Source organism: Engystomops pustulosus, chromosome 8 (genome assembly GCF_040894005.1).
Source record: "Engystomops pustulosus chromosome 8, aEngPut4.maternal, whole genome shotgun sequence".
NCBI classification, from domain to species: Eukaryota; Metazoa; Chordata; class Amphibia; order Anura; family Leptodactylidae; genus Engystomops; species Engystomops pustulosus.
Genome location: NC_092418.1, coordinates 75,510,541 through 75,524,098, shown reverse-complemented (window position 1 = coordinate 75,524,098; position 13,558 = coordinate 75,510,541). Strand labels below are relative to the sequence as shown.

General features: G+C 44.0%; 1 protein-coding gene across 5 annotated transcripts in view; it reads left to right on the top strand.

Annotated features, from left to right (window-relative positions):
* ITGB2 (integrin subunit beta 2) overlaps positions 1-13,558 on the top strand; it is a 69,098-nt gene that overhangs the window by 50,808 nt on the left and 4,732 nt on the right. For all 5 annotated transcript variants that reach the window (XM_072121283.1, XM_072121281.1, XM_072121280.1 and 2 more), the window contains 2 exons: positions 1,195-1,405; positions 12,688-12,911. In XM_072121283.1, the coding sequence (XP_071977384.1) occupies positions 1,195-1,405; positions 12,688-12,911 (435 nt within the window). The remainder of the gene's footprint in view (positions 1-1,194; positions 1,406-12,687; positions 12,912-13,558) is intronic.

Below are 13,558 nucleotides of genomic sequence, written 5' to 3'. Positions count from 1 at the left end.
ACACTCGAGTCAATAGGTTTTCCCAGTGTTTGGTGATAAATTAGGTGCCTTGGCTTATACATGGGTCAGCTTATACTCGTCCTCTTACTGATTTAAGGGGAGGAGGAACAATGGCAAAACACATTTCTCAACCTGGACCTAACTCTACCTCAATCTGAACATTATTTCAATAAAGGGATGCAGAACTTTTAATGTGTATATTGGTAAGTTACCTACTATCCAACACATCACAGACAACTATGTAAAAGGGCCAACCCCTATCATGGAAAACTACTCAAAGTTATTTCTTGGAATGCTGCAAAAATTAGGAATCTGAGGTAAATTTTTCCCCAGACATGTCCTATTACTGTCCAGATTTGCGGCACAGCTGATCAGCTCCATAAGGAGAGGGGTGAGCAGTTCTCTCCCTCCCTTCTCCACCTAGCCACATGCTCCGACCCGGGCCAAGGTGAGCACATGGATGTGTATTGGCCTGGAATCAATCATTTATTCTAAAGAAAGCAATATGAAGAAAGAAAACAAGTCCTCATACAGCAACATGAGAAAAAACTTATGACTTCTAGAATGCAATGATGAAAAACAAGTCTTACCAGCTGTCTCTAGCAAGTATCACACATAAAACATTCCTGTAAATGTCTTTACTTGCTAAATGAAAAAATAAAGTTCTTGTTGTGTGGGGATAACTAAACAAACTTATGTCAGCGCCTTTAACTTTTTAATTCATACATGTATGTTAGTACAAATTCACTGGGGTGGACATGTAATAATTTACACTTAGAGACTGTCTTATAATGCATTCAACCATATTTATGTCAAAGGGGTGTGGCTCTGCTTACAATTTTAGTTCTGTCTGTCACTGATGGTTCTGTCCATGTTACCTGTGTTTGACGTCTGCTAGTGTTACCTTGTCCTGTCCCCTGGGTTCAGCCTGTAACCAAATACAAACTACTCCACAGGATAGCAGTTTCCCGGCAGTGAAATGGTTAAAGGGTAAATACTAGACAATGCCCATGGATTCAAAGCCAAATTATTTCTCATTAATTATAACGGGATATGAATTTAATACATTTTTACAATCTCCAGTTTCTCTGCTATTGGCAGTAACTCTGACACTCCAGTTCTAATAGGACTGGTAATAAAGCTGAAGGGCAAGTGTCCTGCCCAGTCTATAACCTGTTGCCTTCTATGTACCAGGAACCTGTGACTGTGGAGAATGTAAATGTAAAGCTGGCTTTGATGGGAGCGCATGTCAGTGCAAAAGATCTACAGAGAAGTGTATGGAAAATGGAGTCATATGCAGCGGGCGCGGGGAATGTGAATGCAACACATGTAAATGCAGACGAGGTTATGTACTACCACATTGCAAGACTTGCCCGGGATGCCCTTCCCCCTGTCCACAATTTGGGTAAGTATGCAACATTATTATCCTGCAGATATTCTATATAATACATATCATTCTTACTTTGGGGCCCCCTTCCCTTTGAATATTTGTACACTCGTTTATGCACCCATACACATATTTATATACTTATATAGACAAACATACATTTAAACAGACATACAGCATATACACTTACAGTACCATATACACACACACATACTGTATATAGTATATACACACCATACACATATAGCATTATATGGTTTATGTCCATGTTATTGGGATAGATATGATTTTTCTTTCTTTGCAGTTTCCTACCAACAACGTAGAGCATAACCACTCTTGCACACCAAGGAGCCTTCCTTTGATCCTATTTGCAGGATGCACTTGTGTTGAATGAGTGAAATGTGAAAAGAAGTTCTATTATATTACCACACTCCACCATAGCCCGGGGCTTCAGACAGCACTGGTTCATAGTATATAGAGTTGTAGTATAATTGTACATAGGGATGGATGCTCTAGCAGTAATTGCCTCAAGAGCTTGATACACAGCAAGTAAGAGACCCTAGGACAGTGATGGTAAACCTTTTAGACACCAAGTGCCCAAACTACAACCAATACCCACGTATTTTTCACAAAGTGCCAATGCAATAATTTAAGCAGTAACTTATTACTCCCTGCTCTGTCACAGGTTTAAATTGTATAGGCACCTGAAGACACCAATACAGTAGAAAGAAGAAGTTTTGGATTATCATTGTATTTTCTTTCTAGGGTCCTGGACTGCCTGGGACAGCCAGAGGCCTTGAGTCCTGTCTGGTGAACTCTGCACTGGGGTGATGACGCGGTTGCCCATAGACATGGCTCTGAGTGCCACCTCTGGCACCCGTGCCATAGGTTCGCCACCACTGCCCTAGGAGTTCAGGCACAGGAGATAATGGTTTATAGGCAAATATAGGGATGAGTTTGAATAATCAATTTCAGAATCCTGGTATTTATTTTTGATTCAGCAATAGTATGTTGGTGCTTTAATCCAGCAACTTTGCTAGCTCATCCTAAGTAAAAATGGACCTTTAATGGGATATATTCAGACTTGTGTCTGGGACAGTGGGAGTCATAAACATAGCCTTGGTTATCAGGCTAATCCAGGAGAAGATCATGGCTCTGTATCATATTTCTGAATACTAGGAAGTAGAAAGCAAAAGAGAGGGAGGGTAGACTTGTACAAATAGAAAAGGAAAACAACTGTGAGAAAATAAGGAAAAACAGATAATGAATAATAAAAGGGGTTGGGGGAAATGGTAGACCAAAAAACATGCAAGTAGGAGAGCTGAGGGCAAGAGACACAATGATGCGGAAATCAGAGAAGGAAGTGTGAACTATCCACGGCTAGTGAAGAAACTGTTCAGTAGAAAATGGATTCCACAAAAAGACGTCATCTGCTGAAGTTTTAATATCTCAACCTGCCAGTACAGGCAGTCCCCAGGTTACATACAAGATAGGGTCTGTAGGTTTCTTCTTAAGTTAAATTTGTATGTAAGTCGGAACTGTATATGTTATAATTGTAACCCCAGCCAAATTATTTTTGGTCTCTGTGACAATTGGGTTTTAAAAATGTTGGGTTGTCATAAGAACTGTTTATTGTAGCCTGGGGCTAAAATACAGTAAATTACCAATTACCAGAGGTCTGTTTGTAACTAGGGGTCGTCTGTAAGTCGGTTGTTCTTAAGTAGGGGACAGTCTGTATATATATCACAAGCTTAAAGCACAACTAAACTTTTTACAAAATTTCATAAATGAATAGTGCAGCTGATAATAGTAACATAACCAAAATTTTCCTTTTTCAAGCAGTTTGTGTAAATCACCTTCATGTCTTGTATCCACTGTGACCTAACTCTTTACAGACAGTCCCTTAAAAGTGTAATCTCCTGAGAAAATGTTTTAGGTGTGGGAAGAGTTCATCAGTAGCCTCCTTTCGTTATCTGTATTCAGTGTACAGGACTTCAGATGAACTGCTCACTGCTGGAAAAAGAAGAGCAGAAAAGGAGCAGAAAAGCTGCTTTACTTAATGAAGTATATTATAAAAAAAATCAATTTGTCTTTATTATAAAATGTTAACAATAATACAAACCAGCCATAGAACATGGTTAAGATAACGGAAAAGAAAGAAAGGGTTAGAGGAGAAGGAAGGGGAGCAGGTGACAGCAAATGACTAGGACCTTGAAGAGTGGAGAAGAGCACCAAATCCAGACGTAGAAGTATGTTTGTGGGTCAATTGGATATAGTCCTTACATAAGTCCGGGACCTATGAGGATAGTGTTTGATTTATAATTTCAGGCAGTCAAGTAGTTCATTGGGGCCAGGCAGTGGTGGGTTTAGGAAAAAAGGGGGGGAGGTGTTGAGAGTACATGTGTGGTCAGGCAGAAGAGACCCATCTGACCAGCAGGAAAGCACCAGCTAGGACATGTGGCAGGATGTTGGGAGAGAACCATGTGCTAGAGTTGAAGCATTCATAGATCCTAGCAGGGCCGGATTCAGGTTTCAGTGGGCCCCAGGGCAAAAGAGCCTCAACGAGCCCCTTAACAGTGAACTCATGTGGGGGCATGACCCTGTCACCTGAGCTTGTACACAGTAAGAGACAATGATATCTTTCAATTACATTGGCGACAAGGATGCCATTGTTGATGTAATTAAATTTTCAGAGGCTGGGCTCCATAGCAGACCTTTACCTCAAAAACACATGCATGTTTTTACACAATCACAATCATTTTTACACACATACACGTGTCTACAGACTCCTACAATTATACACACATACAGTATATACACATAAAATTTACAACATCGACACAGATATACAGCATATATACACACGCATTCAATTTATACAGCATATACACACGCATCCAGTATATACAACACATACGCACAGATATGCAGCATATATACACACTGTGGGGTATTGCTCAGGTATAAGCTAGGTAGCGGTCGCAGACAGAGGGAAAGAGACAGTTCTCAGTTCAGTGTTTATTCACACCACAAAACAAATGGAACAAAAAATCCAGCATTGTCTTCATGCTTGTTTAAAACATAAACATACAGACCAGGCTTGGCCTTCTCACCCAGTAGCAGGGTCTTCACAAATAGTCCAAATTGTTGGTGTAAGTTCACACCTTGCAGAAGCTGCTGCATAGCACTTAGTCCATTTAAAGTCCAAAACAGCCAACCTGTCCTCCTAGACAGGACACGTGTTTGCTCTTGGAACAAGCTTCTCCCTCCGAGACTAGAGCTCACTCCACTCTCTTGTGCACACTTCCAGCTCAGCTTTGTTAGCTGGAACACCCTGAAAACCCGGTTTGGACCGGTCCTTGAAGTTTGGTCCGGTGCTTGATTTCAGCTTGCTGCATTACTCTGAGCAACACAAGCTGAGAGGATAATACCTCCCATCCAGCAACAAACCCCTGACTGTGTCACATACCCCCTCCCTTTGTTCAACCTTGAGGGGATGAACACTCGCCAGACAGTGCACCCGGGACAGGGCATCTGCATTCCCCTGTAGCCGGCCTGCTCTGTGTTCCACTGTGAATTTGAAGTTCTGTAGAGACAAGAACCATCTGGTGACCCGAGCATTCCTCTCCTTGGCCTGGCTCATCCACTTGAGAGGTGAATGGTCAGTCACCAGTCGGAACTTCCTCCCCAACAGATAATAGCGGAGAGACTCGAGTGCCCACTTGATGGCTAGGCACTCCCTCTCCACTATACTGTACCTGGTTTCGGCTGGGGTGAGCTTGCGACTCAGGAACCCAACAGGATGCTCTTCCCCATTAATTTCCTGAGATAGTACAGCACCGAGGCCCACTTCAGAGGCATCGGTCTGTACTTCAAACTCCCTCTTGAAGTCGGGTGTCACCAGGACTGGTGACCCGCACAAGGCCGACTTCAAAGCGGAAAAAGCCTTCTCCGCTTGGTCATTCCAGCGAACCATCACTGTCTTACGTCCCTTCAGGAGCCCTGTCAATGGAGCCGCTACAGTAGCAAAATGGGGAATAAATCTCATATAATACCCCACCATCCCCAGGAATGACTTTATTTGCCTGGTGGTGACAGGTCGTGGCCAACTCCGTATTGCCTCTACCTTATTCATCTGGGGTTTGATGACTCCACGCCCAATGATATAGCCTAAGTACCGTGCCTCCTCTAGCCCTATGGCACATTTCTTTGGGTTAGCAGTTAGCCCGGCCCTACGGAGGGAGTCTACTACAGCCTGCACTTTTGCCAGATGACTCTCCCAGTCAGCACTGAAAATGACAATATCATCGAGGTACGCTGACGCGTAACGCCGATGTGGACGAAGCACAATGTCCATTAAACGCTGGAACGTGGCCGGGGCGCCATGCAGGCCAAAGGGTAACACTTTATACTGAAATAGTCCCTCAGGTGTGATAAAGGCAGTTTTCTCCTTGGCAGCCTCCGTCAAGGGCACTTGCCAGTACCCTTTAGTGAGGTCCAAGGTAGAAAAATACCTGGCCTGTCCTAAGCGCTCAATTAGCTCGTCCACCCGGGGCATGGGATAAGCATCAAATTTGGACACTTCGTTCAGTTTACGAAAATCGTTACAGAAACGTAGCGTCCCATCTGGTTTGGGTATCAAAACTATTGGGCTTGCCCACTCACTTCTTGACTCTTCAATTACGTCCAGCCGCAGCATCAACTGTACTTCCTCCGTGATGGCTTGTCGCCGAGCTTCGGGCACCCGGTACGGCTTTAGCCGGACTTTTGCCTGGGGCTCCGTGACAATGTCATGTTGGATTACGGAAGTACGTCCAGGGAGGTCAGAGAACACGTCCGTGTTCCGACTAATGAACTCCTTGGCCTCTTGAGCCTGTTTAGGGGAAAGGCTGTCAGCAATGTGCACTGTGGCAGCCGCTTCCCCGGGGACAGTTGGAGGTACTGGTTTCCCTTCCCCTAAACATACCGGCTGCGGGGTGCTCCCAACGCAGGTCTCCCTATCTCTCCAAGGCTTTAGCAAATTGACATGGTAGACCTGCTCTGGCTTCCGTCGCCCTGGCTGATGTACCTTGTAATTTACATTGCTTACCTTTTCCAGAATTTCGTAAGGGCCTTGCCACCTTGCGAGGAACTTACTGTCTACCGTTGGTACTAAAACCAAGACTCTGTCTCCTGGGTTAAAGCTCCGCACCTTAGCTACTCTATTGTAGACCTGACTCTGGGCTCGCTGAGCCGCCTCCATATGTTCCCTGACAAGGGGCAACACTGTCTCCATCCGCTCCTGCATCTTAGTGACATATTCAATGACACTCTTATGCGGAGTGGGCTGTTGCTCCCACGCCTCTTTGGCCACGTCCAGCAAACCTCGGGGATGTCTGCCATATAGTAATTCAAAGGGCGAGAACCCAGTAGAGGCCTGGGGCACCTCTCGCACTGCGAACATAAGATAGGGCAGAAGCAGATCCCAGTCCCTTCCATCCTTGGACACTGCTCTTTTCAGCATATTTTTCAAAGTTTGATTAAATCTCTCCACCAGGCCGTCTGTTTGGGGGTGGTAAACTGAAGTCCTTAACTGTTTAATCCCCAGCAACTTGCAGAGTTCCTTCATGACCTTCGACATGAAGGGAGTCCCCTGGTCTGTCAGAATCTCCTTAGGTATCCCAACCCTTGAAAACATCTCCATTAACTCCTTAGCTATAAGTTTAGCAGAGGTATGACGCAGTGGCACTGCTTCTGGATACCGGGTTGCGTAGTCAAGGACCACTAAAATATGTTGGTGACCCCTAGCAGATTTGGGTACTAGACCCACAAGGTCCATGGCAATTCTCTCAAAAGGTACCTCGATAATTGGGAGGGGTACTAGGGGACTGCGGAAGTGCTGCTGGGGGCTAGTTATTTGACAGGTCGGACAGGACTTACAAAACTCTTCCACCTCTTTGAACACACTGGGCCAGTAAAATCGCTGTAGTATACGGTCCTGGGTTTTCTGCGGCCCAAGGTGTCCACCTAAAACATGTTGGTGAGCAAGATCCAGTACCAACCTACGATATGCCTGAGGCACTATTAATTGTTCAACATTCTCACCCCGTAGTTGGGTGACCCGATACAGTAAATTTTGGTGAACCACAAAACGAGGAAAAACTGCCTCAGCTCCTGGTTGTTGTGGCTCACCTTCAACCATTAACACATTCCCCCAGGCTCGGGACAGAGTCTGGTCCCGGAGTTGCGCCGTACCAAAATTGTCACCAGAGACGTTTAAGTCTGACAATTCAGGGCCTGGCGGCAAGTCCTCTACTTCCCCAACCATTACATTCATTGGTAGTGTCTCCCCATCATCCACCGAAGTGGCGGTCACCCCTACCGCTGGCCCTTCCGCCTCGGGTTCCCAAGGTTCTGGTTCTAGGTCTGGAACATGACCTTCAGCTATTGCTCTCCCTGACCCCTGGGGACTGACATGCAGTAACGATGGCCATAGTGCAGAGAATAATGGAAAGTCTCTTCCTATAATTAGGTCATAGGGCAGATTTGATGCTACTGCCACCTCGTGGACTTTCCTCCCAGCAGGTGTTTTTATGACCACCAGTGCGGTTGGATAATCTTTTAAGTCTCCATGAATACACAATACTCGAACCTTGCGACTAGTGAACTGAGAGGGTAGCGCCAGGGTATCCCGTACTATGGTCACTAGGATCCCTGAGTCAAGTAATGCATTAGCCCTACACCCATCAACGGACACTGGGCACATGGGAGGTGCCCTATCTGCATCCAGGACGTCAGCGGTACATACAGGCCGTGCATAGAAGGAAGTACGGCGAGCGTACCCACAGTCCATAGGTTCGGAGGCCAAGGGGCAATTTGCAGCCATATGTCCCAGGACATGACAGCGCCAACAGCGGAGTGTGGGGACCTCACGAATCTTTGTGGAACGTTGTTTGGACATCGTTGGGGAGCTACTCCCAGCAGAAGGTCGGGGCTTTTCCTCAGTCACTGCAAGCGGGGGTGAGGGACGGGGTGGCTTACGCGTAGGGGTACAGTCCCGCACAAAGTCCTGGGTGGCTATATAACGTTCGACCAGACCAACCAGCTGGTCTAAATTACCTGGGTCACCTTGACCTACCCAGCGCTGAATGGCAACCGGCAGAGTGCGCACAAAACGGTCTACCACCACCCTCTCCACTATTTGGGCTGGGGTTAAAGTCTCAGGCTGAAGCCACCTTTTTACCAGGTGCAGTAGGTCATAAGCTTGAGACCTGGCAGCTCGGGATTCCACAAACCCCCACTGATATACACGTTGGGCCCGCACATAAACATTGACTCCCATGCGTGCCAGGATCTCACCTTTCAACTTCTTGTAGTCCAGGGCATCCTCCTGAGTGAGGTCAAAATATGCCTTTAACGCATCGCCAGTCAGGAACGGGGCCACCACTTCAGCCCACTGGTCAGGCTGCAGCCCCTCACGCTCTGCCGTTCTCTCGAACACCGCCAGGAAGGCCTCTACGTCATCCTCCGCTGTCAGCTTTCTCAGCGCAGTTCGGACTCTCTCTCTGGCCGCAGGCTGTAGCTGGGTCACCACTGTTGGAGTCTCACGCAGCGCCTTTATTTGTTGTAGCAGTAAGTCGTTAGTCTGTTGCTGGGCCTGCATAGCCTCAGAGTGTGCCATCTGCTGTTGAACATTAGCTTGCACAAGTTGTTTAATCAGCTCCTCCATCTTGTCCGGTGATGCTAGCTGAAACTTTGCAGGTTTAATCCACGACATGCAATGGTGCCCAGAAAAAAAAACTCCGGTTTTGCACCACCCTCACTGCGTTTTGCCCGCTCCAAGCCACCAATTGTGGGGTATTGCTCAGGTATAAGCTAGGTAGCGGTCGCAGACAGAGGGAAAGAGACAGTTCTCAGTTCAGTTCAGTGTTTATTCACACCACAAAACAAATGGAACAAAAAATCCAGCATTGTCTTCATGCTTGTTTAAAACATAAACATACAGACCAGGCTTGGCCTTCTCACCCAGTAGCAGGGTCTTCACAAATAGTCCAAATTGTTGGTGTAAGTTCACACCTTGCAGAAGCTGCTGCATAGCACTTAGTCCATTTAAAGTCCAAAACAGCCAACCTGTCCTCCTAGACAGGACACGTGTTTGCTCTTGGAACAAGCTTCTCCCTCCGAGACTAGAGCTCACTCCACTCTCTTGTGCACACTTCCAGCTCAGCTTTGTTAGCTGGAACACCCTGAAAACCCGGTTTGGACCGGTCCTTGAAGTTTGGTCCGGTGCTTGATTTCAGCTTGCTGCATTACTCTGAGCAACACAAGCTGAGAGGATAATACCTCCCATCCAGCAACAAACCCCTGACTGTGTCACAACACACATCCAGTATATACAACACATACGCACAGATATGCAGCATATATACACACACATCCCTTATATTCAAAAACATACGCACAGATATACAGCATATATACACACGCATCCAGTATATACAACACATATGCACAGATATGCAGCATATATACACATGCATCCAGTATATACAACACATACGCACAGATATGCAGCATATATACACACGCATCCAGTATATATAACACATATGCACAGATATGCAGCATATATACACATGCATCCAGTATATACAACACATACGCACAGATATGCAGCATATATACACACACATCACTTATATTCAAAAACATACGCACATATATACAGCATATCTATACACGCATACACACATCCAGTTAATACAGCATATATACACAGATATATAGCATATTTACATACACATCCAATATATACACACAGCACATACGCACAGATATACACACCCATCCAGTATATACACAACACATACGCACAGATATACAGCATATATGCACATCCATCCAGTAAATACAAAACACATACATACAGATATGCAGTATATATACACACGCATCCAGTATATACACAATACTTACACACAGGTATACAGCATATATACACACGCATCCAGTATATACACAACACATACGCTCAGATATACAGCATATATACACAAAAACACATATACAGCATATATACATATAAACACATATACATGCATTTACATATGTAGCCAAGTCTACATGAGGCGTCCAGGCCGGGTCAGACGTAAGGCCGGGCCCGCGCCGCATCGGCTGTGCCACACATGAGGTGAGTAGGGTAAGGCAGGGCGAGCAGGACAGGAATGGGTGGGATTCTGAATTATACTTTGCTCCCGGACCCGTCCCTCTACTTCTCCGCCTATGCAACTAAACCAAACAAAGAAATTGTTGCTATAAGTGCTACGGTCCAAAAGAAAGTACATATGCAGCCTGCATTCAGGGGAGGTAGCGGGACGGGCCCGGGGGCAGGTAATACGGCTGTTGTTACGCGGCGCCACTGTTTCTGGTCCATCGTCATGGTGGGCCCCTTTTGGAGCTCTGGGACTCTGGAACTTACCCTGGATCCTAGTATGTATTTATAAGGTGGTAAAATATTGATAATAGTGTATTAGGTTTCAAAACAAAGTATATTACAAAGTTTATTTTTATCCGCTGTATTTCTGCAAAAAAAAAAAGTTTTAGTTATGATTTAAAAATGAAAATAACCTGAATTAACCTGAAGAAAAAAAATGAAGAAAATTCAAAATAAAGCTTTTAATGATTTGCCTGAACAACAGGAAATTTTATAGAAATTATCTGACTAGTAAAGAGAGAAATCTCTGGTCTTACGGTTAAAATGTTTTCATACTTCAAGTCTCAAGCTCCAGTTTTAAGCCAATAAAGGAAAATCACAATATGGATATCATTTTTATCAGAAGAAACTGCTTTAGTGAGAAAAAAATGAGGTGGGTTGAAAAATGACACAATATTATTAGAGGGTTGTGCACTTTCAGAAAACAATTGATATGTTTTGTATAAGGAAAAGTCCTCCAATTTTCAAATCTACTTTCAGTATCAATTCCTCACAGTTTTCTAGATCTCTGCATGTTGTCCTGCTATAGAGGCTTCTATGTTTACTTCCAGTGGATAGAAATCTGTCCATGGTCATGTGATGGACACGCAGGTGCAGAAGCCGATAATATCACACGGCTTTGATTACTCTCTTTGATACTAACGGCTCATGCACCTGTGTGACATCACATGGCCAGGGACATATTTCTATCCACTTGCAGTAAACATAGAAGCTTCCAATAGCAGGACAGCAAGCGGAGATCATATAAACCATGAAGAATTGATACAGAAAGTATATTGGAAAACTGTATAACTTTTCCTTACACAAACAATGTCAATTATTTGCTAAAAGTGGACAACCCCTTTAAGTCCAATCTATATTTCTACAAAGTTGCTCCAGAGTGAGGCAACAAAAACTGAGCAGGACCGACACCAATAATCCCAGGAAGTAAGTGATTAATGAATTTCCCTAAATCCTTTAAAAATATTAAGGGATAAGGGAAATTATTTTTAATCATAGTTTTAAATGAAGTCTTTATTTAGGGTGGGTTAATTCCAATGGCAGGTTCTCTTTAAGGGTGCAGCCACATGTTCAGTATTTTAGATGCAGTTTTTGAAGCCAAAAGCAGGTGTGGATCATAATTGGTGAGGACTTATCATTAAGATGTGCTACTCCTCTATTTTCACTCCACTTCTGGTTTGGGCATCAAAAATTGCATCTGAAAAACTTTGGACGCACCCACAGGGCAGTATGTGGCTCCAAAGAAAGTAGAGTGCTCAGATGAAGCAGGGTGTCTGGAAAGCCTGCTGTTGGTTATGTAACCTTTTCCATTGAGAGGGTGTCAGAGCACGGAGGGGGGGGGGGGGGGCACACATTGGTGCCTGAGTAGAAACTAATGTGGGTTCAGTGATATTCCCATAGGGTACGTTAATATTTATCAGTTACCATCATTTTCTTTCTATCTCAGATAAACACAACTGATGCACAGATACTGACTTAAGGATAAAAAAAAATTATGCCAACTGATATATGTGAATAGATCCTTAGAGAAGTATATGAGTAGCCTGGCACAGCAAGGCCCAAGTGTTGGCATGGACATGCAGATCATAAGGTGGCTAGAAGAAAGTGAGATAAAGGGTTAGTTAATAGGACTCACGGGGCTGTGTGAGGCCTTTATCCATCCGATGAGACACCTTGTCTCATAAATAATACAGTCTAATAAATAGCTACTGGTATGGGCTCCTAGTGGAAATACATAATTACAATGGGTTGTTGCTTTCAGTATCAAATGTCTTAAAAGCTTAAATGTCTTAAAATGTCTTAGAAGCTTGAATATCTTCTTTCCTAGGCCTTGTGTTGAATGTCATATTAAGCAAGAAGGAAATTTGGGGAACTGCACTCAGATTTGTTCTGGAGCCAAAGTGATTCTGGTGGAAGAGGTTAAACCAGTGACGGAGGTGACAGAGAAATTATTCTGCAGGGAAAAAGACTCTGATAACTGTTGGATGCAGTATTACATAACTGAGGAGATGGGTGTGGACAACTATTCCATAAGATATACCATAAAAAGAGGTAAACTTTAAAAAAAAATGTTTTAAAAGTTATTTGTAACGAGTATTACAGAATTTTAGATGCCCCACATCTTTCTTAGGGTTCATACACAGTGGTGTGGCTTCCATTACACATTGGGGGATATTTATAATTCAAGCGTTTGATATTCACCCCGCCCCAAAGACAGGTCGGATATATCGGGGTTAACTTGTGTGTTCTTTTGTATCTCAATCTGAGATACATAAAAATTATTTTTTGGCGTGAAAAAAATAATAAATTGCGACTTTTTAGGTATGTATGGAAATAAGTATGTGTCAGGTATACTTCAACTTGAGCCTAAAAAGTTTCTAATTTGCTCAAAATTAAGGGGTGAAGTAGTTGCACATCAAATCAAACATTTGCCTTGCAAAGATACATTACAGGGAACCTGTCACCACATTTTTCACAAATACAGCTAGTGGCAGGTTCTCATAGAGCCCTAGTAACTAATTGACACCTTTCTTTTAGCTGAAAATTGTTCCCCTCAGATTCCCATATATTCAACTTTATAATTTTACCTGGTTTCCAAGCCTATCTATAGTGAGTTGAGGGAAGTGTGGCCTCCTCCGGGCTGAATCCAGCAACACCTATCCATGCAGCAGTAATGTTAGCCTTCTAACATTAGAAAA